This window comes from Mustela nivalis (assembly GCF_964662115.1).
Source record: "Mustela nivalis genome assembly, chromosome: 3".
NCBI lineage: Eukaryota > Metazoa > Chordata > Mammalia > Carnivora > Mustelidae > Mustela > Mustela nivalis.
The window spans coordinates 151236588-151263128 of NC_139022.1; the positions used below are offsets into that span (position 1 = coordinate 151236588).

Sequence of the window (26541 nt, forward strand, 5' to 3'; positions counted from 1 at the left end):
GTGTTTCATTTCTGTATGACTCCCCTTTTCCTCTTCTTCCTGTCTTCCCACAGTACATTTTTTTACACCACCCACTGTATTCACTCTGCCTTTCCTAATGAAAATCTATTTAGCATTAACTTTCTTCTCTGTAGTTTTGGAATTGTTCTTCACATAGACAACTGGTATTTCTTGAAAGGATGGAAATTAAATAATGTATTCAAAGAACTTTTTTTATTTACTTTTTTTAAAAAGATTTACTCATTTATTTGAGAGACAGGGACAGAGAAGGGGGAAGGGCAGAGGAAGAAGGAGAGAATCTCCAGCAGACTCCATGCTGAACCCAGAGCCAGGCACTGGGCTTGATCCCAGGACCCCAAGACCACAACTCAAGTCAAAACCGAGAGTCAGATGCTCAATCAGAGCCACCCAAGCACCCTGATATTGTTAAAAAAAAAAAAAAACCTTTGAGAATACTAATAAATTCATTACATGTTAGAATGTTTTCGTGAAAAAAATATGAAAACCAAAATAGGTTTCATGAATATATAACAATGTTTTCCAAAACAAAAATAGTAAGAAATGTGGCACCATTCTACAGTGTTGCAAATCATTTTACAGTGGGGCTTAATAGAGGACAGTACTTAATACTTCTGCATTCAGTCTGTTACATATGTTGTTCTGGTTAAATCACAAGAAAGAAATCCATCACACAGATGTGTAATGGGAAAAAGGAATATTTTAATAGTTCTTTCATACAATTGTGGATATTCTTTGATACTACATCAAAACTCAACAAGAAGTAGTATGTTAAAAGTTAGCTGCAGTGCAGAACCTAAAACCATGACAATTTTCATACTCTTACATTAAAATCTATAGGTCTATCATATATTCTGAATGACGGATCCTTTAGGTGTGCGTGATTTTATAACATCATGCACTGAAACTAACTTTGGTCATTTTCTGAAACTAATGTGGCACTGTGTGTGAACTATACTTAAATAAAACAATGAAAAAAGAAAAATACTGGTCAGTGGGTTATGCAAGTCCTCAAAATGTTGATACATTTCATTGTACAATTGGAAAAAAAACACTCATATAACATTAATGTTAAAACCAATCTCATTACAAAAAAAAAACCATTAGGTACTGAGAAGCTGTCAAATTCAAAGGAATATTTACAAAGTTCTATATTTTACTTGAAAGCTCAAATTGTATCACTGGACACAAATACTACCAACTGGTTTCCTTAAAATGACAAGTGAGTTCATTTTTTTTTTTAAGATTGATTAGTTTATTTGAGAGAGAGAAAAAGAGCATGCAAGTGCAAGTCTAGCATGGGGCAGAGGAAAAGGGAAAGAATCCCCAAGAATCCCCAGACTTCCTGCTGAGCACAGAGCCTGACATGGGGCTTGATCACAAGACCTCAAGATTATGGCCCGAGCCAAAATCAAGAGTTGATTCTTAACCAACCAAGCCATCCAGGCACCCCAACATGGTTCACTTTTTTGATAAAATATCTACTAAATGCCCAGCATGAATAACCATAATTTGTCTGTCAATAGTTCGTTCAAGTAAAAATTATGTTTGTTCCATGAAAAAACACCAGTTACCTCACAACTGAGTCATGCAAGTACTTCTCCTCCAGACAGCCATCACACTCTGATATGCACAGAAGTGCTTCATATGCCCCTCCCTCTATGTCACACTGAATAGTAAAGATATACTCAAGGGCTGAGATTTAATAAAACTAATAATTTTTACTGCTTCATCAAAGACATTCTTATGTGACAGTAAATACAATGATTACTAATAAAGCCTATTGCCACTGCCTTGATTAAAGCCAAGATGCCAGCAGTTTCACCCACTATTGCTCTGGTGTCAGCTCAAATGTCAACACAGTGAAAAAGGCAAATTACGCCTGACTTCTACTATGGAAATGGTTTCGACCTTGTGGACCAGCTAAAAGGATCTCAAAGACCTCCAGAGGTCCATGGATCAGACTATGAAAATTGCTCTTGCAAAACACTATTTCATTCAGCATTATCTCCCATACGGTATGTTTATACTAGAGAATTTGCCACATATATTTTATGTTATTCCGTAACCAACCATAGTAAATACATTCTAATTGATGATGCTAGTTTCCTAAGCCAAGAGAAATTATGTAAAAAGGGCTCCAAAAGATTTTCACAACTGTGGACTGTCTGCTCTGCCATTGGGTAACTATCTATGTGACCTTGCCTAAGTCACTTCTCTGAGCATCAGTAGGTAAGAGCCAGTCTAGCTCTGTGATTCTCACCTCAGGGGTTGGTAGCATAGGGATGAAGATCAAATTCACTACAGATGATGAACAGTGTTACTGAAGGGAGTATATTTCATATCTGAAAACTCTCCAGGCAGAAAAAAGAACCACTAACCTAGCAGTATGAAAGCCATTCGTTTTATAACGACTCTCCAGTCCACTTTAGGTCTTCCTTATATATTGCTCCTTCCTAGAACTTTACATACCTTTAATTATTCAGTTATTTACTTTCGATTGCTTGCCTAATTGTTAATTATTACCTAAGTATTTTCACTGTATTATAAATTCTACCAGAGCAAGAACTACTTCATTTCTCCAGGCTTGCTGAGGCTGAGCACACAGTACCTTGCCAATAAATGTTTGCTAGTTAATAGACAAAACGGTTTTATGAGAACAGAATGGAATGAAGGATGTTAAAAGAATATTAAAAGCTGTAAAGGACATATTTTCCTGTGGAAAAAATTAATTACATAATATGTTTTGAAAAAGAATCAAAATCCACAGGCTATTTTGGACATAAAAGTAAGACTACCTAAGTAAGATACAGAATGTTAAATACAACCATAGTTATGTGGCATCAACCAGAAGCTGCCCTACCTCTGCCCAATTTCAGTTTAGAGATAAAGCTCTGCAACCAAATTTTTATTGGGATATTATCAGTGAACCTCATTTCCTCCACGAAAACACACTTATTGACTGATATTACAAGACTTAAGGGACCATGCAAAGGGTCTTAAACCAGTCTGGGCCAGTTGTATTTGTTGATAGATTAGTACAGCTTTCCAAAAATATCATTTTTTTAAAAATTTTATTTATTTTTTTAAATTTCTTTTCAGTGTTCCAGAATTCATTGTTTATGCACCACACCAGTACTCCATGCAACATGTGCCCTCCATAATACCCACCACCAGGCTCATACAACCTCCCAGCCCCAGCCCCTCCCAAACCCTCAGATTGTTTTTCAGAGTCCACGGTCTCATGGTTTGTTCCCCCTCCAATTTCCCCCAACTCCCTTCTCCTCTCCATCTCCCCATGTCCTCCATGTTATTTCTTATGCTCCACAAATAAGCAAAACCATATGATATGTGACTCTCTGTGTCTTATTTCACCCAGCATAATCTCTTCCAGTCCCATCCATGTTGATACAAAAGTTGGGTATTCATCCTTTCTGATGGAGGCATAATACTCCATAGTATATATGGACCACAACTTCCTTATTCATTCGTCCATTGTTGGGCATCTTGGTTCTTTCCACAGTTTGGCCATTGCTGCTATGAACACTGGGGTACAAATGACCCTTCTTTTCACTACATCTGTATCTTTGGGCTAAATAACCAGTAGTGCAATTGCAAGGTTATAGGGAAGCTCTATTTTTAATTTTGTAAGGAATCTCCACACTGTTTTCCAAAGTGGTTGCACCAACTTGCATTCCCACCAACAGTATAAGAGGGTTCCCCTTTCTCCACATCCTCTCCAACACACGTTGTTTACTGTCTTGTTAATTTTGGCCCCAAAATATCATTTGTTTTATTCTAATTAGTAGAATCCATTATGGCCTATAATTAGTATCATGAGCTCTATTTTACAGTCTATATTACTACTATTATAATAATGGAAAAGTATTATAAGGGAGGAGTAAATTATTTCCACTTGGAGCACTTCTTAAAATTAAAACAGCAACAAAAGCTACCATTTCATCAAGGCAGATTTTAAAAGTATTATCACAAGAAAGGATAGTTTATAAGACAGAAATAGTTTTACAATGTCATGTAATCTTACAAGACTTAGAAAGAAGCAGCTGAAAAGGGCAAATCATTATTCATACTTCCTTGCAATGTTCTTATTAACCTGCCACTCTAATTTCATAAACTCTGTCAATATGAAACTAAAAAGATGAGGTAACAATTTTTTCAAAGTTGGAAATTGATTCAACAGGCTTATCAAGCATTACAGCAAAGATTCAGAAACAGGATACATATAAATTTGCCATGTAGTTATAGAAACTTAGAAAAGAAATGGAAAGGGTAATTTAAAAGAGAAAAATCACTTACTGTAGCCATGTCCCTCAGGAAATCTTGGGAGACTCAAAGAAATGCTAATTATGATTTTAATTAAGGACTGTAAAATCCACAATATGGTAACACCTTTAATCCCATTCCCACAACTACATTCAATTCATCATTTTCACAGGAATAACATTCTTTACAACTACTCCATAAATAGCCAACAAGGCCACTACACACCACAAGTGTACTAGTATATTAGTCATACATACAAACTCATTTAGTCACACATGGAATGAACTGGTTGTACTGATGCTACCTTGGTTGACCTAGAAATCCCCGGAAGAAATTCAAACTACTCTCTGTCACAGTCCTGGCTAAATGAGCATTGCCAGCAAACAAGCATAGCCTGCAGTATTGGAGACATCCACATTATTCTTACAAATAAATATATAAATGAATAAATAAGTATCTTAAAAACTGAATTGAACAGAGACAGAATGATGAAATTAATGATGGTTTCATGTGGACTTCAAGATAAAAAAAGAAAATATGGAAGAGTATCCTCCACCGTATACAACTACATTACTGTTCAGTACTGATGTTCCTATAGCCACAATGAGTTACTACTTAACAACTGGGAAAAGTGTACAAATAAAACATAACAAACTTGAGCTTAAACTATTCTCCAACACTTTTGAAGGTGTGAACATTTTAAACTGGTTCAATATGGCAATACAGTACACCTGAGCAACATTTTGTATAAAAGTTATATAAACTTATATCAAGGATAATGGGACATTAATTTTTTTTAAATTCCTAGAGATATGACACAATGTTTGATACTATAAACATATGCTAAGAAACATACCTATGGAAGTTAGAGGTACAAGGAAAATTATAAATCAAAGGTTATTCAAGCATAACAGAAGCTTGAAAATTTAAATGTACAAAAAATTAAAATGGTTAATTATAAGTAACTCTTGCCTCTTAAATAAATTCAACTTCTCTAGTAATATTTTATTAGCTTATTTGTTACAGAATATAGGTGACATTATATCTCAATTTTTTTAAAAGGATATAACTAATTCCACATCCATTTCATCAATAATACTAAAAGACAGTGTTCTAGGTTTTTGAGATATTACATAATCAGTTATTAGTGGGCCAAATTATGTCACCAGTAAACACAGAAATATATAATTCAGCTCTCAAGTCAAGCATGAAAATTCCCCCTCTGCCTCTCATGTGTTTATTACTATAGACTAGCACCCAATTATTCTAAATCACCACAGAACCAAAATACTATAGAATTACAGTAGAATTACAATTTTTAAATCTCTAGGCTGCTTTTGATGTAGTATTTTCAAATTACCTCAAAATATCTGATTATATAAAGCCTTATTTTATGCTCTCAGCAATCTCTAAGGTAAAACTAAGTTCTAGAGTTCCAAATATTGGATGGTCCTCAATAACTGTCAATTTCATTTCCCAGTTAAAATACGTTTCCAGGATTTTTACTGTTAAAGTATTATGCTGCATGATAGAAACTGAGAACACTGACATCTTTACACTTAAAAGAGATTACAAACAAACACAAAATCCAACCTCAGTCTCCTGTGTAAGAAATTAGCCCAGGTAAACATTAACAAACAAAAGTTCTTTCTATATTTAATCGAACATTACAAACACAGACAATAATTCCAAAGATGGCTGAACTAAAGGAAGCAACTTAAAATTGCGACTATCACATTAATCCGAACAGCAATCTTTAGAGGACAACCACAACCATAAGCATTACTTCTAAGTTTTAAACTTGACCTTTTAAATTATCTGTCCTTGTAGCTCTGGAATGGGTTGTTATTATTACTTTAAAATCTTACAGACTAGGGGCACCTGGGTGGCTCAGTGGATTGAGCCTCTGCCTTTGGGTCTGATCATGGTCTCAGGGTCCTGGGATCAAGCCCCCATGTCAGGCTCTTTGCTCAGCGAAGAGCCTGCTTCTCTCTCTCTCTCTCTCTCTCTCTCTGCCTGCCTGTGATCTCTTTCTCTCTCTCTCTCTCCCTCAAATTAAATAAAGTCTTAGAAAATAAAATAAAATAAAATCTTACAGACTTTTTACCTACTGTATGTTTCTCAATATATAACAGAAATAAAATAGGGCTGAGTAAACTATTTTAAGAGGAACTTCTACAAACCAAATGAATTTATGATAAAATTAAAAGAAGATGTACATATTTCTTACATCTAGGCCTACAGAGAAAGTTTGTCAATAGAAGCTAAATCAAACAGCAAAATGTGAACACCTCAATTATAACAGTAATTTGAGAATACATGCTCATATATTCAGAACATATGAAGAAAAAGAGTTTCAGAAGGTGAGAAAATTTTGCCTTTTATCATAAGCATATTTCACCATTATCAGCAAGTTTGAATGGTAAAATTTTCAAACTAGGATCTGTTGCTAAGCCCTAATTAATTTTTCAACAAAGTTATCTGTCTCATGTAAAATTTATTGACAAATACTTATAAATTATGTACACAAATTTTTCCTCACCCACACAATAGAAATATAATCAAAGCAATTAATTTTTTAAATGTTCATAGCTACTGAAAAAGATAGTTTTAAAAGCATCCTTCTGGCTTTAAAATAAAAACCTAACCTATGAGAGTATAATAAAGAATAATTAGATGTAAGTTTTAAAAATCAAAGAATTAAATTAAATTAAAAGTAATACCAGATATTGCAGAAACATGACCTAAACAACATACTTCCTCTTTTTTTTTTTTTTAAAAGATTGCATTTATTTATTTGGGAGAGTGAGAGAGAACATGAGAGGGAGAGGGTCAAAGAGAGGCGCAGACTCCCCGCTGAGTGGGGAGCCTGATTCGGAACTCTATTCTGAAGGCCGTTGCTTAACCAACTGAGCTACCCAAGAGCCCCGTATACTTCCTCTTTTAATTGAGGTATAATTGACATATAACATTATATTAATTTCAGATGTGAAACTGACTTATTTGTATGCATTGCAAAATGATCACCACCATAAGTCTAGTTAACACCTAAAAAGAGTACACTGTTTCTATGAGAAACTCACCAAAAAAGAAACATTAAAAATATAACCATCCTTAATGTCAGTTGAACTACATGAATATTAATCCCACATAAAGAAAAAGAAAGACATTAACACTTAAATGTCACAGGTTTGTCTGTCAACTCTATAATTTTAGACTATTTTATATTCAAAAGACAACATTTACTTTAAAAAGGCTAATTTTATTTGTGCTTGTAAAAAAAAATATATATATACATATACATATATATATATATAACCATCTTACTTATTCAGCAGGATGGAGAGTATAAAACTCCTCCCAGAACCAGAAGAAGCAAGAAAAAGTCTCCCAGCAGAGAAAGATGGCAAAAATTAACATGCTAACAACAACAACAACAACAACAAAACAGAAACAACAAAAAAAGTCATACATTCTACTAATTGCTTATTCCCTCTTCTCCTACACAAATTATAAAAAACTTTATAATTTGGGGCCGCCTTTCTCCAGCCCCAGCCCACAGCTTACTGGAAACAAAAAACTGAGAGAAACTGAGGCACAGATAGAGGTTGCAAGCCCACAGCAACAGCAATAAGAAGCAACAATTAACACAAAGGAAAAATCAAAAAATGAAAGTAATGGTCAAAAACTCTAAAAGCTGTAGATAGGACTACATATGCCAAGACTCTGTGAGGCATTTTATACCACAATGCAATAATTTATACATTATAAAGATGTTAAATTATATCATCTGCAAAGAGTCAGTGTTTGACTTCTTTGCCCAAATAGAAGGCAACAAACTGTAATTCTCATGACCCTTTATACTCCATCTTGTATTCAACTTACAGAGACAAAAATGTGCAGGGAGAATAGATGTGTAAGCCTGCTGACAATCCTGACTCCATCTTTGGCCCAATTTGTCTCGGATGGAAGTTAATGAGTGCCCTGGCAGGCATGCAGGGAGCTTTTTCTGATCTTCCCTAAAGTTGTTTAGATAACTAGTAGAGATAACATTGTTTCTTCTCCTCCCTCCCCTCCAGCACACAAATGGCACCACTTTAGATAACTGCCCTTTGACCTCATCACAACACAATAAAATCTATGGATTAAGGTCCAGGCTTTGCAGAGAATAGCTGCAAAGCAACTGGATTGCCATCCCTCTGATCCCCTACCCCCGCCACCCCGCCCCCGTCAGTAAGTTACCCTAAATAAATCTCCGTGTAAATGATATGAAGTGGCTTGCTTTGGTTTTTTTTTTTTTTTCAGTCTCAAAGTGCCTTCTCAGTGTGGAGGACACTTTATTGCCTTTACCTTCTTCTTCTTTTTTTTTTTTTTGCCTTTATCTTCTTATCCAAATAAACCAGTATTAAGAAGATCCTCCCAACTTGTATTTTGAAAAACTTCAAAGCTACAAGCAAGTTAAAAGAGCAGTACAACAAAGACGATATATCCTTTCCGATGGACACCATATACATAACATTTCATCACATCTGTATTCTCAATCTCTCATTTTCCATATATACGTATACCCACATATACATATGTACATATACACATACCACACACAAGCCATACTTTACTTTCATTACACCATTTTTTTAAAGACTTTATTTATTTATTTGACAGAGAAAGATCACAAGTAGGCAGAGAGAGGGGCGGGGAAGTGGGCTCCCTGCCAAGCAAAGAGCCCTATGTGGGACTCCATCCCAGGGCCCTGAGATTATGACCTGAGTGGAAGGCAGAGGCTTAACCCACTGAGCTACCCAGGTACCCCTTGTTACACCATATTACATGATACTTCACTCCTAAATTCACCAGCTGGTATCTTCCAGGAACAAAGACATTCTTCTTTATAACCTGATTCTACATAACATCATTCAATAATATCATGTGTATCAGTTAACAAATGATGTCCAACAAAACATTTCCAAAATTTAAAGGCTTAAAAGATAGGCATGTTACTGCTTATGAGACCGTTAGTCAGGTAGGTGGCTTTGTCCTAGCAAGTTAACTTATGTGTCTATAGTCAGTTTTGCTAATCTACATTAAGATCTCTCACATGTTTGGGAGTTGGCTGACGATAAACTAGGATGGCCTCAACTGGGAAAACTGAATTCTCCTCCACTGGGTCTTCCACTCTCTAGTAGATTAGCCAGAGCCTGATCAGACAGCAATGCCACAGTTCCAAGAAAGCGAAGCACATAAGAAGGAGCTTAACCGGATGCCTGGGTGGCTCAGTGGGTTAAGCCGCTGCCTTCGGCTCAGGTCATGATCCCAGGGTCACGGGATCGAGTCCCGCATCGGGCTCCTCGCTTGGCAGGGAACCTGCTTCTCTCACTCCTCTCTGCCTGCTTGTGTGTACTCGCTTGCTCGCTCGCTCTCTCTCTCTCTCTCTGGCAAATAAATAAAATCTTTAAAAAAAAAAAAAAAAAGAAGGAGCTTAAGAAGCTTATGCTCATAAATGGCACACCATCATTTCTGCCACGTTCTGCTGGCCAGCCCATATTTATGAGGTGGAGAAACAGACTCCATCTCTTAGTGAGAGTAGCTGTAAGTCACATTGCCCAGAGCATGGGTACAGGAAAGATGAAGAACTGTGACCATTTTTGCAATCTGTTGTATCACCTAATATCCAAATTTCCCAAATTATCTCCCAAATTGTTTCTTTATTGTTTTTTTTTGGCGGGGGAGGGGGTGGTTCCTTCCTACTCTCTCTCCCTCTCCTCCCTTTCCTTTCCTCCTTTAGAAGAAATAAGGAAATCAAATCAGGGGCTCCTGGGTGGCTCGGTCAGTGAAGTATCTGCCTTCAGCTCAGGTCAGGACCACAGCATTCTGGGACTGGTCTCCCTGCTCAGCGAGGAGTCTGCTTCTCCAGCTCCTGCTCCCTCTCCCTCTGTGTGCTTGCACTCTCACAAATTATAGGTTTCTATGCTTGCCATGAATCCTTTAATACTTTTTTAAGATTTACTTATTTGAGAGAGAGAGAGCAGAAGAAAGGGGCAGAGGGACAGGAAGAGAGAGAATCCCAAACAGATTACATGATGAGCATGGAGCCCTACACAAGACTCAATCCCATGGCCCCAAGATCACGACCTGAGCCAAAATCAAGAGTGAGACACTCAACTGACTAAGCCACCCAGGTGCCCCACCATGAATCCTTTAATTTAGAGCAGCACCCTACCTTTATTTCTTTCGTGATATTCCCATTTCATAATATTCAGTTGCTCCTAAGAAAACTAAAAGGACTAGATTTTAATGTCTCTAAATACTCATTTCATATTGTATAAAATAAACTCTAAATATGAAATCATATTGTTAATTCTGCCAGCTATTACAGGAATCCAACCCTCAAAGACTCATTTGGTACTTGGAAGCCATTTCTCACAAGTGTTCACAAATGGGTCTTGTGGCTATTTTGTGACATCCACCAGTTCCTCCTCTTTAACTCTGGCCTGAAACCCACTTACTCTGCACCCATCTTTTCTTTCTTTCTTTCTTTCTTTCTTTCTTTCTTTCTTTCTTTCTTTCTTTCTTTCTTTTTTTTTTTTTTTAATTTTTTTTTTTAAAGATTTTTATTTATTTATCAGAGAGAGAGAGGGGGAGAGAGTGAGCACAGGCAGACAGAATGGCAGGCAGAGGGAGAAGCAGGCTCCCTGCTGAGCAAGGAGCCCGATGTGGGACTCGATCCCAGGACGCTGGGATCATGACCTGAGCCGAAGGCAGCTGCTTAACCAACTGAGCCACCCAGGCGTCCCATCTTTCTTTCTTTTTTTTAATTAGCATGGGCCCTACCACTGTCTACCTACTCTTCCTTATGTCCTCCCTCCCGACTATGGTATGGAAAGAGACATTATGTTATAAAGTCTTGTCATCTCCCCAGCATTTGTTATTCTGATCTAACACTGTCTATTTTTTCTGCAGCAACTCACTGTGAAATGTTTGTCTGTATGTGAATTATTTTCCTGCTCTTTCCTCATCATTAACCGCATGCAGAGGCAGAAGTAGTCACAACAGATATGAACAAATTCCTCTGAGACAGAAATTCCTGAGTAAGCAACAGAAAACCCTCCAGACACAAATTGGAAGCATCTGATTCACTGAGCAGTACCTGCGGGCAGAGCCTGGGCTGAGCTGGAACTTGCTCTGGACAAATTCTGCACCGAGAACTCAGATTCCTCTAGCATAGCATCACTCGGACTCTGACTCTGGGCACCACATAGTATAAAGTGGCTCCGGATCAGATGCTATAAATTCACCAGTAGAACTGACTTCCCCTGAATAAGTAAGCATTTTTATCTTCATTATCATCTGGTTTAAATTAACATTTACTTCCAAGCATAGCGTAGCAAGCTTTGCCTTGTTATCTATGTTTCGTTCTGGTAAACTTGGGAAAACCAAAAAGATTTCCCTATTACCTTCTTCCTCTTCACTGCATTCCTGATCCCAGGTTGTGTTTTATACTGAAACTCATAAAATCAAAAGGTTATGGCACTAGCATCTCCAACTCACACTCAGAGGAAACATCATAATTTAACTGAGCATACACGAGGCCAGAACAAAACAGGGAGGGCCACCTTCGCCTCCAGTAGAATAGTTTCTCACAAATGCTATCCGGTTATTTGCTCCTACTGTACCTAAACTTACTCATAGTATGTGTGACTTACGTGAATGGCTGGTACTGACCTGGCCAGGATTCCCTCTCTACTCCTACACTGCAGACAGCCATAGCCTGACAAACACGAGTGTGTATTAGCACTAAACACATAATACTATGGTAACACAGGACGTCATGAGATGAACAACTTTCATCCAGAAGCTCTCTATACCACAGCAATATTATCCAAAATACCTATATCCAGATACCCAAAATGAGGGGAAAGGCGGGAGGGGCAGAAGGAGACTGGGGAAGAAGAGAGTATTACTATTATGAGCTTGATGAAGTCTGATGAAATTACCCTAATTTAAATCCTAAACAACTTCTACTAAAATCTCCAAGAGAATGCAGAGTTTATAAGACATAGAGTTGATATTTACCTCTCTGTCATGCTTACCGACAAAGAGTATGAGATAAAGCAATGAAAGGCAGAATGGTCCTCTGAGCTATGAGACACACAAAAAATATAGGAAGATTCTGCCCAAAGACAAAAACTGAACTAATTATTAAACCATGGGACTATTTCTTAATCCAGGATGAACTTCCCAGTATTAAACCTAAGAATTCTGATGGTGCCTCATAAGATGTTAGTTGTTCCTAATAGTTCACATAGTTTTCCAGTGTGATGGAAAGCAGCCAATATACCATGGTTATGTTTTTCTTTTTCCTAAAACCTATTTAAAATACCTTATATTATAAGGTAAAATACTGGTTTGACAATTATACTGAAGTTATAATTAAAAGTATCATCAATTTTGTTTATCCTGTTAACCCAGAGTTTGTCCAATAATAAAATCTTTTTACTCTATTATCTTAGAGTAAAAATACAAAATACAAACTACAAAAACATGACTCTTGATTCTAATTATCTATTTTAAACAATGGAAACTTCTGATCCATCACCTAAGATAAAAACAGAGAGGGAGACAAACCATAAGAGACTCTTAACTATAGGGAACAACTGAGGGCTGCTGGAGCGGAGGTGGTGAGGGGATAAGGAAATTGGGGGATGGGTATTAAGGAGGGCACTTGAGTGTTATATGAGCACTGGGTGTTATATGCAACTGACAAATCACTAAATTCTACCCCTAAAATCAATAATACACTATATGTAAACTAAATTGAATTTAAATAAAAATTTTTAAAGACTTACTTTTTGAAAGCCAACTACAGGGGTGCCTAGGTGGCTCAGTCAGTTAAGCGTCTACCTTTGGCTCAGGTCATGATTCCAGGGTTCTGGGATTGAGCCCCCCACATTGGGATCCCTGCTCAGTGGGAAGTCTGCTTCTCCCTCTTCCTTTGCCTCTCCCCCACAGTTTGTTCTCTCTCTAATAAATAAATAAAATATTTTTAAAAATCAAAATAAAAAGCCAACTATAATATGAATACCGAGTGTTCTCAATGAGGTGAATTCTTGTGCACTCCCTTTACATAAAAGGGACTTCTATCCTGCGAATCCATCTGTAAATCTATCACTGTAACCTTTGTGACAACCACTCACAAAGTACCTAACTCAGTGGTTTCACATCCTGGCTATCAAGTAGCCAATCATTAAATAAATAAATTCTTTTATTTTCTTATATTTCAACTAAAGGCACAATCTTAGTTTTATAGAAGAAGACTTCTAGGTACATTTTATTCAAATTGATCTATATCATGTTGTATTTGGGGCGCCTGGGTGGCTCAGTGGATTGAGCCGCTGCCTTCAGCTCAGGTCATGATCCCAAGGTCCTGGGATTGAGCCTCGCATCGGGCTCTCTGCTCTGCGGGGATCCTGCTTCCTCCTCTCTCTGCCTGCCTCTCACTGACTTGTGATCTCTGTCTGTCAAATAAATAAATAAAATAAACCTTATATCATGTTGTATTTGTGGGCATCTAGATCGCATTTTCTCTTTTAACTCTCTTCCCACCTCCTATGTTCCTATGTCCAGGTCCACATACTTTTGCTTTAATGGAGAACTCAGTCCAGGCACATTATTAGTACACTTAACATAATATCACAGGTATTTTCTTGAAATTTTTTATCAAAGCATTTTCTTCTGAACTATTCCTGCTTACTTATAATAATTTCTCCTAAACTTATTAATTTTTTTTCAGAAAAATTTGAGAAATGTTGTTAAAAATAAATTATGTCTTACAAAATAACTTCTATATTAGAACTCTTGAGTATGGATAGTAATTCAACTTGTTAGATGACCTTAGTATTATGAGATTTTTTTGTTTACAACCACGTTCATGAACTTGGACATGGATACCAAGTAATAGAGAAAGAGGGAAAACTGCCTTATTTTAGGAAACCAGTATAATCTTTGTTCCAAAAACCTAATAAACAATACAACAACAAAAAGTCCCCATTTACTTGTCAATATAAAATTAAAATCCTAAATAAAATACAACTTTTGTAAATACAGCAATATATTTTTAAAGAATAGAAAGCGATCAGGGCACCTGGGTGGCTCATTCAGTTAGGCATCTGACTCCTGATTTTAGCTTAGGTCATGATCTCAGGGTTGTGAGATCGAGCCACACATGGGGCTCTGGGCTCGGTATGGAACCCACTTGAGATTCTCTCTCTCTCCTTTTCCGCATATCCCTCCCTGCTTCTCTCTCTCCACCCCCCCAAAATACAAAATGATCAGGTAGAATTTACTATAAAAAAATAAGAATGGTTTAACATTCTGATATATATTCATGTAATTCTCCGTATGAATGGGTCAGAGAGATAAAAGGCAAGATTACATCAAATATTCAACAAAAGCACTAAATTTCAACATCTGTGATAGAAATAGAATGAAATTTCTTTATTTAACAAAGATACATACCAAATCCATCATACTTAAAAAAACATATTAAAATAAAAGGTATTTAACTCGGTACACTATTTTCCTTTAGTTTTTGCTTAGGAATGGGGTGGGGAGCAGAGACCAACGCCAACCCCCAGCTGGTAAGACAGACAGGGGAAATACCGTTAGGCCTAAATATGGTCTGCCTCTGGCTATGTAAGGCCACTTGTCCAGCATAGCCAGAGTGGTTCTAGATCTCAAAAATCAAGTTGCCTCAAGGGGTGTGAGGGGTGGGGACAGGTAAAAGAGGGTAAAGACCACCTGTACTAGCAAAGGACCTCTCATCATCTTCATCACAGTCAGAAAACATAGCAGCAGCATCCCTGGGGTGCGCTACTGGAGACTCCAAGAAAGGAATTTGTCCTTCCAGTGGTGGAGAATACTGCAAGTGTTCTCAATGAGGTGAATTCTTGTGCACTCCCTTTACATAAAAGGGACTTCTATCCTGCGAATCCATCTGTAAATCTATCACTGTAACCTTTGTGACAACCACTCACAAAGTGCCTGACTCAGTGGTTTCACAGCTAGAATCATGTGTCCCTAGGAAAATCATAACCAGTTTGTTCATTTGAAACCTGTAATAACACTACTTTCTCCTCTGTGAGGAAAACATTCGACAAAGTGCTTAGCATGTATAAATTGTATTGCATGACGCTGGCACAGTGAGGGTTAGCTATTGTTAGCTATTACCATAATGTTATCTTGCAAAAGAATTTTTTTTTTATAATTTCTAAAGTTTTAATCCCAGTATAGTTAACATACAGTGTTATGTTAATTTCAGGTGTAACACAGTGATTCAACAATTCCATACATCTCCTGGTGCTCACCATGACGGATGCACTCCTTAATCCCGGTCATCTATTCCTCCTTAATCCCGGTCATCTATTCCACCCTTCCCCCCACCCACCTCCCCTCTGGTGATCATCACTAAAAGTCTGTTTCTGGGTTTCTCTTTCTCTTTTTTTTTTTCCTTTGCTCATTTGTTTTGTTTCTTAAATTCCATGTGAGTGAAATCACATGGTATGTGTCTTCTTCACTTAGCATTATTCTGTCTAGCTCCATCAATGTCACTGCAAATGGCAAAATCTCATTCTTTTTATGGCTGAATAATATTCCATTGTATATATATATATATACCACCTCTTCTTTATCCATTCATTTATCAACGGACACCTGGACTGCTTCCATAATTTAACTATTATAAATATAATGTTGCTATAAACATAGGAGTACATTTACCCCTTTGAATTAGTGTTTTTGTGTTTGGGGGATAAATACTCAATAGTACAATTACTGGATTGGACAGTTCTATTTTTAACTTTTTAAGGAAACTCCTACTGTTTTGCACAGTGGATGCACCAGCTTGCATTCCTATCAACAGTGCAGGAACCCTTCTGCCCTGTATTCCTCCATATCTGCCCCAACACTTGTTTCTTGTGTTTTTGATTTTGACAGGTGTAAAGGGGTATTTCAGTGTAATTTTTCTTTTTTTCTTTTTTTTTTTTTTTAAGATTTTACTTATTCAGAGAAAGAGAGGGTGTGTGCGCACAGGTGAGCAGGGGCAAGGGCAGAGGGAGAGAGAGAATCTCGAGCCAACTCCACTCTAAGCACAGAGCCCAGTTGGCAGGGCTGGATTTTATGACCTGAGCCAAAACTAAGAGTCGGATGGTCAACCAACTGAGCCCCCAAGGGGCCCCACAGTGTGGTTTTGATTTGCATTTCTCTGATGATAAGTGACGTTGAGCATCTTTTTATGTGTCTGTTGGCCATGTCTTCTGCCTATTTTTTAACTGGATTATTCATTTTTAGGTGTTAAGTTGTATAAGTTCTTTATATATTTTAGATACTAACCTTTTATTAGATCATTCATTTGCAAATATCTTCTCCCATTCAGTAGGCTGCCTTTAGTTTTGTTGATTGTTTCCAAAGCTATGCAGAAGCTTTGTATTTTCATGTAGTTCCAATAGTTTGTTTTTGCTTTTATATCCCTTGCCTCAGGAGATACCCCTAGAAAAATGTTGCTAGGGCCAATGCCAAAGACATTTCTGCTTGTGCTCTCTTCTAGAATTTTTATGGTTTTAGGTCTCACATTTAAGTCTTCAACCCACTTTGAATTTATTTTTGTGTATGGTGTAATAAAGTGGTCCAGTTTCATTCTTTTGCAGGTAGCTGTCCAATTTTCCCAACTCCATTTGTTAAAGAGACTGTCTTTTTCCCACTGGATATTCCTTCCTGCTTTGTCAAAGATCAACGGACCATATAATCGTGGGTTTATTCCTGGGTTTTCTACTCTGTTCCATTGATCTTTGTGTCCATTTTTGTGCCAGTGCCATATTGTTTTGAGGACTACAACTTTATAAATTAAAGTCGGAATTGTAATACCTCCAGCTTTGATTTTCTTTTTCAAGACTGCTTTGGCTCTTGGGGTCTTTCTGTGGTTCTATATAAATTTTAGAGTTATTTGTTACAGTTCTGTGAAAAATGCTGTTAGTATTTTGATAGAGATTGCATTAAATGTATAGACTGTTCCAAGTAGTCTCAACATTTTATTAATATTTGTTTTTCCAACCCATGAGCATGGAATGTTTTTCCATTTGTTTTTGTCATCTTCCATTTCTTTCAACGATGTTTTATAGTTTTAAAGAATATAAGGCAGGGTACCTGCCTGGCTCAGTTGGTGGAGCATGTAACTCTTGATCACAGGCTTGTAAGTTCAAGTCCGACACTGGGTAAAGAGATTACTTAAAAATAAAATCGTTACGAAAAAGAAAGACTACGGGGCTTTCACCTTTTTGGTTAAGTTTATTCCTAGGTATTTTATTGTTTTTGGTGTAATTGCAAATAGGCTGCTTTCTTAATTTCTCGTTCTGTTGCTACATTATTAATGTATAGAAATGCAACAGATTTCTACACTTTGATTTTGTATCCTGTGACCTTACTAAATTCATTTATCAGTTCTGGCGGATTTTTTTTGGTGGAGTCTTTAGGGTTTTCTATACACAGTATTATGTCATCTGCAAATAGTGAAAGCTTTACTTCTTCTCTACCTTTTATTTCTTCTTGTTTGTTTGATTAGCTATGGCTAGGACTTCCAGTACTATGTTGAATAAGTGATGAGAGTGGACATCCTTGCCTTGTTCCTGACTTTACAGGGAAAGTTCTCAGTTTCTCCCCATTGATTATGATATTCATTCATGGCCTTTATTATGCCAAGGTCATTGGAAAATTTTAATACCCTGTAAAGTGAGCACTCCTATAGTTCTGATTTTCAATAATATTACAGGTCAGACTTAGGAATCTTTATTGGCTGGCCTTATAATTACATTAAAATCTTAACCCTTTATACCATAGACTACAATACCTTATATGTTCTAGTTCCTGCCTTCCTCTCCAAATTCACTTCCTGACAGCCCTACCTTTTCTATCAAACTACCAAATGTCAACAAAACCAGACTTTGTGCCTCTCCAATATGCTCTAATACATTTCCTTCTTAAGGTCTTGAATTATGCTGCCATTTTGGCCTGGAAGGCTCTCTCTGGTGGGACTACCTCCTGTGCATGGTGTAATTCTCAACTAAAAGCTCACCTCCTCAGAGGCTTTCTCTGACTACATACAATAGACACTTCTACTATCTCTCTCTCTACTCTTTTGCTTTACTTTATTTTATTCTCAACACTTATTACTACAGAAAACTGTATTAATTTATTAGTGCATCTGTACATTGTCTGTCTCCAAGCACTCCCCTCCATGAAATGTTAAGCTTCATGAAGGCAGAGACTTAGATCATATCCAGGAGTATCCAGCACACAGTGAGCACACTGTATTTGTTGATCAAACTATGTGCCTGGGCTGATGTCTCACAGCTTAGCCCATTACTAATTACTACTACGGTCAAAGTCAAAGGCCAAGACAAAATCACTCTACCTACAAACCATTTGAATTCATTAATGGTAGATTTTTTGAAAAGGTGGTAAATTGGGGCACTTGGGAGGCTCAGTCAGTTGAGCATCCAACTCTTCATTTCACCTCAGGTCATAATCTCTGGGTGGTGAAATCAGTGAGATCAAGCCCTGAATCAGGCTCCATACTCAATACAGAGCCTGTCTGAGATTCTCTCTCTCCGACTCCCTCTACCCCTTCCCCTCTGTAGGCACACACACTCTCTCTCTAAAATAAATAAATCTATAAACATAACAACAAAAAACAAAAAAAAATAAATAAAAGGTGGTAAAGAATATGTATAATTGGGATCAATGATTAAAGCCCACTGATCTTCATACAGAGGTATGGACAAAAAAAAAAAAAACAATTTGTATAGTATAAAAAGAAACAAGCACATTTTCAAAAGTACAATATACTAGTATATCAGTGACTGGGCAGGGAACTAATGATTTGTTCTTTCAAAGAATGGGATAAACTACATTTTATACCCAGTAAAATGATGTCATGCATTAGAACTTTATTCAAACTGTTGTTTAAGGGATTCATAAAGTTAAACAAGTTTCTTTAAACCCTCTACAAACTATTTAAATGTTTACGGTGGATCACTAGCCTGGGAATATAACATTCAAAGGTTCTCAAACCTAACTGACTATAAAATGCGTTTCTTTAAACTACAAATTTACATATCCTGGAAATCAATTTAGGATAAGCTTCTATAGAGATGATAAAGTTATTGTATTAGCAACTATGAGAGCCTACCACTTAGTTTGATTCTTAGTAGTTTGAAGAACAAAAATTGTTTATTTGTTTGTTTCCAATTGCTTTCTTCAGCCTAAGTTTTTAACCACAATAGCCTGGCTCCTCTATTCTTTAATACTTGCTTTCTTCCAACACTTCTATCAATTTATTTATTTTCTTATTTTACTACACTGTATAAAAGCCTCTAAACCCACACTGCATAAAGGGTCTAAATAGTTGTGGGGATCTTTGTCTTTTTTTTTCTTCTCTTTTTATCTAAATGCAAATAGCCCCAGTACTCCCATATATAATACAATATTTACTTTAAATTTTGGTAATTAAGTGATGCCTGGGTGGCTCAGTCAATTAAGTGTCTGCCTTCGGCTCAGGTCAGGATCCCAGGGTCCTGGGATCCAGTCAACAATATGCTCCTTGCTCAGTGGGGAGCCCGATGCTCCCTGTGCCTGCCACTCCCACTGCTTGTACTCTCTCTCTGAGAAATAAATAAATAAACATTTAAAAAAGATAAAAATAAAACTTTGGTAATTAATTTTTAACATTTTTGCTAATTTCTTCTTATTCCTATTTTACTTGGAATTTCTACTGGGAAAGACTAATAAATGTTATCAAATGTCAATATCATATAACATATCATGTGATTTGTAACTTTTCCCTTATCTAATAATGAGTTTCACTGAAAACTTCTAGATGGCAAAATTTCCTAACTGTAAAATATCCTTGCATTCCTAGAATAAACCTTACTCAGTCATGGGATACTATTAATTTAGATTACCTGGTAGGTGTAATTCCTGAAGAAATCAGATACTTGATTTGCTGAAGTAAGGAATGTCACTTTAAACATACATAATTTAAGTTTTGGAAAGAAAATAAGACAAAGATGAAAAAGAAATTAGAACTGTATAATTCTATTTACCAGAAATTCTAATCAATGGTATTATCCTGTTCTAGTCATATTCTGTATGATTCTGTATAGATTCCCAAATTTTAGTTCCCTTTGGATCAAATTAATTTTTAAACTGTGGTATGGAAGTGAAATTATGTCTTTTGTCTGTTATCCTAAAGATCAACTCCAGAAAACATATATACTATCTAAGAATGTGAACAGGAATTTTGAAGGTAAATAAGGCAAATTATAAATATCAGAAAGTAAAAAGATGAGACAAAACAACAATCTTTTTAACCTAAAATACAGTTTCACCTAAATAACACAATCCATATTTTTTAATTTATAAGGTTTTCCATTGTAATTTATAATGCTATGAATAGTGCATTCTTATAACTATTCTGTCTACTAAAAATTAATCATACAATATAATAATATAGGAAAAAGCTGCTCAAATAGTCCCCATAAAATTCTTGAGTCTTAGGCCAACAGATACAATACAAAAAGAATCTCAATAACCATTTAAACAATGTTTTCAGTTATTATTCCTAAAAACCAATCACTTAAACAATAAACCTACATTAGGTGTTATACCCGGAAAGATATCAATCTTTACTATAAAAAGTAACGAATTATTAGTCACAACTTCAAAGTCATTTGAGTCCATTTAACACCATCAGTCTCATCCACTGAGCTTCCTAATAAACTGTACCAGAATTTATACCAACTCTCTTTTTCAATAATTTCCATATTTATTTAAACAAACCTTATACAATCAGGTAAAATCAAAGTAAAGTTAAGAACAAGAATATGTAAATATCAGGATTCCAATATTCTATCTCCTATTTCAGTGGCAAGTTTGTTACAATACAAATGTAGAAAATATTGAAAGATATGAATGTATTAGATGAATTAACAACTGTACTCACGCATCATTTGAGCAAGTCATAAATTCTCCCTTTATTTTGGGATGCCATGAACCAGTATGAAGCATTGCTGTATGACCCTTAAAAAATAAAAATATAGAAAAAAAGATACTTTAAAAAGATTCTTAAAAATAAATAAAATGACCAGAAACTGATATATCATATTTAAATGTAACTGTTTATTCCTCCCAAGAGCACAATATTTTAATTACATAGTATACTCTCCCAATTTTATTTAAAAATATGCTTTCTTTATTTCACTTTGTTTAATTCACTATATAAGTTCCCTGCCCAGAAATTAACATGGCACTTATATAAAACAGGTGCTTAATAAGGAAGGAAATAGAAAGGAAATTGATGCCTCTCTTTAGGAAACAAATGGAAAAACCATAGTAAGAGAAAGATAGGCCCTTCTTTAAAGACTTTTCTCAATGGAAAATAAGAATACAAAGTATTTACAAATAATCAAGGCAAAAGCAAGAGGTTGAGGGGAAAAACCCATACTTCTTAAAAATAAGTCAACAATTTTGATTCTACATCTATAAAAAAAAGTATGTGAGAAAAGGAGAAATACCTTTAAAATGATTCAAGAAGATGAGCCTTATTAATTATAGAACATAATATAAAAATACTGTAATTAAAACAATGTAATGTTGGTATACAAACTGACACACACACCAAATCAACCACAGAGTATATACCAAACATGAATATACACACACACCTCCCTTCCAGATGCAAAGTCGGCTGGAGTGATTTCATGCAGTATGTTCAGATGAGGCAGAAAAGAGCCTAATACATAATAATGGCAAAATCTCTTATTCTGTAAGGGTCCAAAATAATAGATGAAGACCATCTATAGTCCAAATTGCCCACAAAACCTCTAACAGGATCTGGCCAACTCCTGACAATCTGCTTATGCTGACAGGGTACAAACACAGACCAGAGATGTGCAGTAGGGAAGCATGAACTGAAGTAATGGGACTAGATGGGCGGTTTGAGATTCCATTTTCTTTCCTGAGCTTAAAATTGCATATTTAACTATCAACTTGCCTCTTGCATTTGCATAGGCATTTCCTACATAGTAGTAGGCCAACAGGGAAATCTTGATTCTTCATGTCCACTTCATTCGCAATCGACTTCTTCCATAGTTGCTAAAACTACAAACTTGGAGATCATCCTTAAATACTCCAACAACCATAAATCCAAAACCCTCTCTCCACCTAAATTCAACTCCCTCGCTAGTCTTGTCAGTTCAACCCAAAACACATCTTAAATCTAACCACTTCTCTGCTTATTCACCTCACCATCCTTACAGGAGCCAACATTACCTCATGCCTCTATTCAGTTATTATACACTGTAACAGGCCTGATATTTGTCTCTCCAGTTTTATTCTTGCCTCGTGTGCTCCACCTAGCAATCAATACAGTCTTTTAAAAATATCCTTGGGTGGCGCAGTCGGTTAACTATCCAACTCTTGGTTTTGGCTCACTCAGGTCATGAGATCAAGCCTCACACTGCACTGCACTCTACACTCAGCAGAGTCTGCTTAGGATTCTCTCTCCCTCTCCAACTGCCCCTGCACATACAGGGCTCACACTCTAACAACTAAATAAATCCTTAAAAAAAAAAAAAAAAAAAAAAAATATATATATATATATATATATATATATATATACATACATATACACACACACCTATTTATACACACACACACAGAAGTGTATATATGCGCTTTGTATATATGTATATTTGCACTTTGTATATATGCGTATATATATGCATATATACATTTCTAAAAATGCCAATGCTTATTGTCCTTCACTGGTTCTCCAGCATCTTCACATAGCCTACAACAGCTCACATGTTGTGGCTCTTGCTTTCTTTACAACTACATTTATTTTATGTTTCCTCTTCCCAATAGGCACTAATCTGCTGGGCTTCTTTCATCTCCTCTACAACATCCAGCTCTTTCCCCTCATCAAGGCCTCTCACATGCTTTTCCATTTGTGGGAAAGCTCTTTTTTTTCCACTTTTACATGACCGACTGGCTTCTCATTCCTTCAATTTCAGTTTATATAGTACTTATTCAAATAATACGACCTGGCCTTAATCTAAGTATATATGGCTCATTCTGTTGTTCTCCACTCAAGTATCTGTCCATTCCCTTAACTACAGTCACAATTTTTAATTCTATACTTATTAACTTTTTAGACTTCTGAAACTATTGATGTTCTGCATATTCAAAAACAAACTGAGAGGCTGAGAGGAACCTAAAATTCAACATAAGCAGAAACAAATGAATCCTACTGTATTTCAAATGAACAACAAATGCACTGAAAGAGCAAACAGAAGATAATAACCCAAGTAACTATACACTCTGTACTGGATTAAATGGTGGTCCAAGATTCTACTTGTGTCCTCCTCACTAAAAGCCGTGAATGTGACCTGAAGTCACATTCTTAAGTCTCACTTAAAAGTGAGAAGACATGGCGAAGTAAGTCAATTGGAGAAAGACAACTATCATATGATCTCCCTGATATGAGGAAGTGGAGATGCAACATGGGGGGTTTGGGGGATAGGATTTTAGTATATGTGCTGCCGAAGAGAGCACAGTTTGGGGGATAGGAAAAGAATAAATGAAACAAGATGAGATTGGGAGGGAGACAAACCATAAGAGACTCTTACTGTCACAAAACAAGCTGAGGGTGACCAGGGGAGAGGGCGGTAGGGAGAGGGTGGTGGCGTTATGGACATTGGGGAGGGTATGTGATATGGTGAGTGCTGTTAAGTGTGTAAACCTGGCGATTCACAGACCTGTACCCCTGGGGCTAATAATACATTATGTGTTTATAAAAAAAATAAAAATATTTTTTAAAAAATAGAAAGTTAGAAAAAAAAAAAAAGAGTGAGAAGACACAAAGAAGAGAAAGCTCTGTGAAGAGAGGCAGAGAGAAAAGAGCCAGGATTATGCAGCCACAAGCCAAGGAATGCCTGGAGTCACCAGAAGCTAGGACTGGCAAGGAAGAATTCCCCTAGAGCCACTGGATGGAACATGGCTGTGCTAATATCTTGATTCCAACACTTCTGCCCTCCAAAACCGGGCAAGAATTTGTTGTTTTAAGCTACTAAGTGTGTGGTAATTTATTATGGTAGTCTTAGAAAACTAGTGTAAAAAGAGCAAAAGCACTAGAAAACTAGTATATAAAGACCAAAAGAGGGGCTCCTGGGCAGCTCAGTGGGTTAAGCCTCTGCTTTCAGCTCAGGTCATGATCTCAGGTCCTGGGATTAAGCCCTACATGGGCTCCCTGCTCAGCAGGGATCCTGCTTCCCCATCTTTCTGCCTGCCTCTCTGCTTCCTTGTGATTTCTCTCTGTCAAATAAGGAAATAAAATTAAAAAAAAAAAAAAAAAGACCAAAAGAACTGGGGGCACCTGAGTGGCTCAATTAAGCGACTGCCTTTGGCTCAGGTCATGATCCCAGGCTCCTGGGGTGGAGCCAGGCATGGGCTCACTGCTCAGTGGGGAGCCTGCTTCTCCATCTACCACTCCCCCTGCTTGTGTTCCCTTTCTCTCTGTGTCTCTCTCTGTCAAATAAATAAATAAAATCTTAAAAAAAAAAAAGAACAAAAGAACTATAAATAAATACTGAATTCTAGTTAATACATTTGTTTCTCTTTTGCAGTGGTATGCATTAAGAATTCTGAAACTGTTTTCATTACAATGAAGAATTAGGCAAATGAAGAAATACTTTTGAGGAAATGGAAGCCAAATTTCTCCACTGGAAAAGGAAATAACAAAAGTGAAAAGAAGAAAACTAGGATGAACCCTACGGAATTTGACTGAAATCAGGGATACCAATATGAACCCACAATTTCTAATAGGTAAATATAAATATAGGTGTACATGGGTGTTAAGTTATTCTCAAGCTCTGTATACAGAGAATGGCTGGAAGCAGGGACACCCCAGCGACCCCAGCACAGAGATCCTGGATTCTATATTACATTCTCCACTAAAAGAAAATAGGGCTCCTTGAAGAAATGTTTGATTCTTGTTCATACAAGATGAACATGGAACATCTGCTTGTGCCAAAAAATAAGAAAGTGCAAAAATGACGGGGATATGTTAAAGAATAAAGGGCAGGTTGGGGGGCTTCTTCTGGGATAATTAGGGCATCAAAATAAACAATGAAAGTAATGGATTATAAATGACTCAACTAGGAACTTCTGGGTATATGTGAATAAATAAATAAGAGAAAGCTCCTCCTTACAATAGAATAATAAATATAAAATTAATGATGGAGTTAGAAAAATCACCATGTTGTAATCATCACAGTAATAACTGATTCACACAAGAATCATCAATGGGTGCTTAAAACTATTGGAGACAAGCTTGATAATGAACAGAGAGGGTCCTTCCCTACTCTCAAAATCTCCCTGCAAATTACTTAGTAAGTACAAAGAGAAAAATAGGAGGGAAGAGATCTGGTATTACACTACCCTAAACAAGTGATCAAACTAATGTTACCAATACTGGGATGCACTGGTATCATGTATTCCTGATATGAGGATGTAGGAACACAAGACTGTTTCTGTGACAGACTTTCTAAAAATGCATACCCAAACTCTAATGATGAGGAAAAATAGGCAGAATCAAATCCTGCATCTGTTGCTACATATTTACAGCTTCTACATATTTATAAAATAAATGGCTTATAGTCTTCATATATATCAAAGATTCTTTTTTTTTTTTTTTTTTAAAAAGGCAGAGGAACTATTCCCAATTAAGAAACAAAAAGGCGGGCGCCTGGGTGGCTCAGTGGGTTAAGCCGCTTCCTTCGGCTCAGGTCATGATCTCAGGGTCCTGGGATGGAGTCCCGCATCGGGCTCTCTGCTCAGCAGGGAGCCTGCTTACTCTCTGCCTGCCTCTCTGCCTGCTTGTGATCTCTCTCTGTCAAATAAATAAATAAAATCTTAAAAAAAAAAAAAAAAAAAAGAAACAAACAAACAAAAAGGCATGGGCACCTGGGTGGCTCAGTCATGCCTCTGCCTTCTCAGGTCATGATCTCAGGGTCCTGGGATCAAGACCCACATCAGGCTCCCTGCTCAGCGGGGAGCCTGCCCTCTCCCTCTCCCTCTGCCCTACTCCCACTCTGGTGCTTGCTCTCTCACTCTCCCCTCTTTAAATAAATA

General features: G+C 36.7%; 1 protein-coding gene across 2 annotated transcripts in view; it reads right to left on the reverse strand.

Annotated features, from left to right (window-relative positions):
- Positions 1–26541, reverse strand: part of WDR70 (WD repeat domain 70) — a 297351-nt gene that overhangs the window by 162322 nt on the left and 108488 nt on the right. For both annotated transcript variants that reach the window (XM_082724203.1, XM_082724202.1), the window contains one exon: positions 21353–21429. In XM_082724203.1, coding sequence (XP_082580329.1) covers positions 21353–21429 — 77 coding nt within the window. The remainder of the gene's footprint in view (positions 1–21352; positions 21430–26541) is intronic.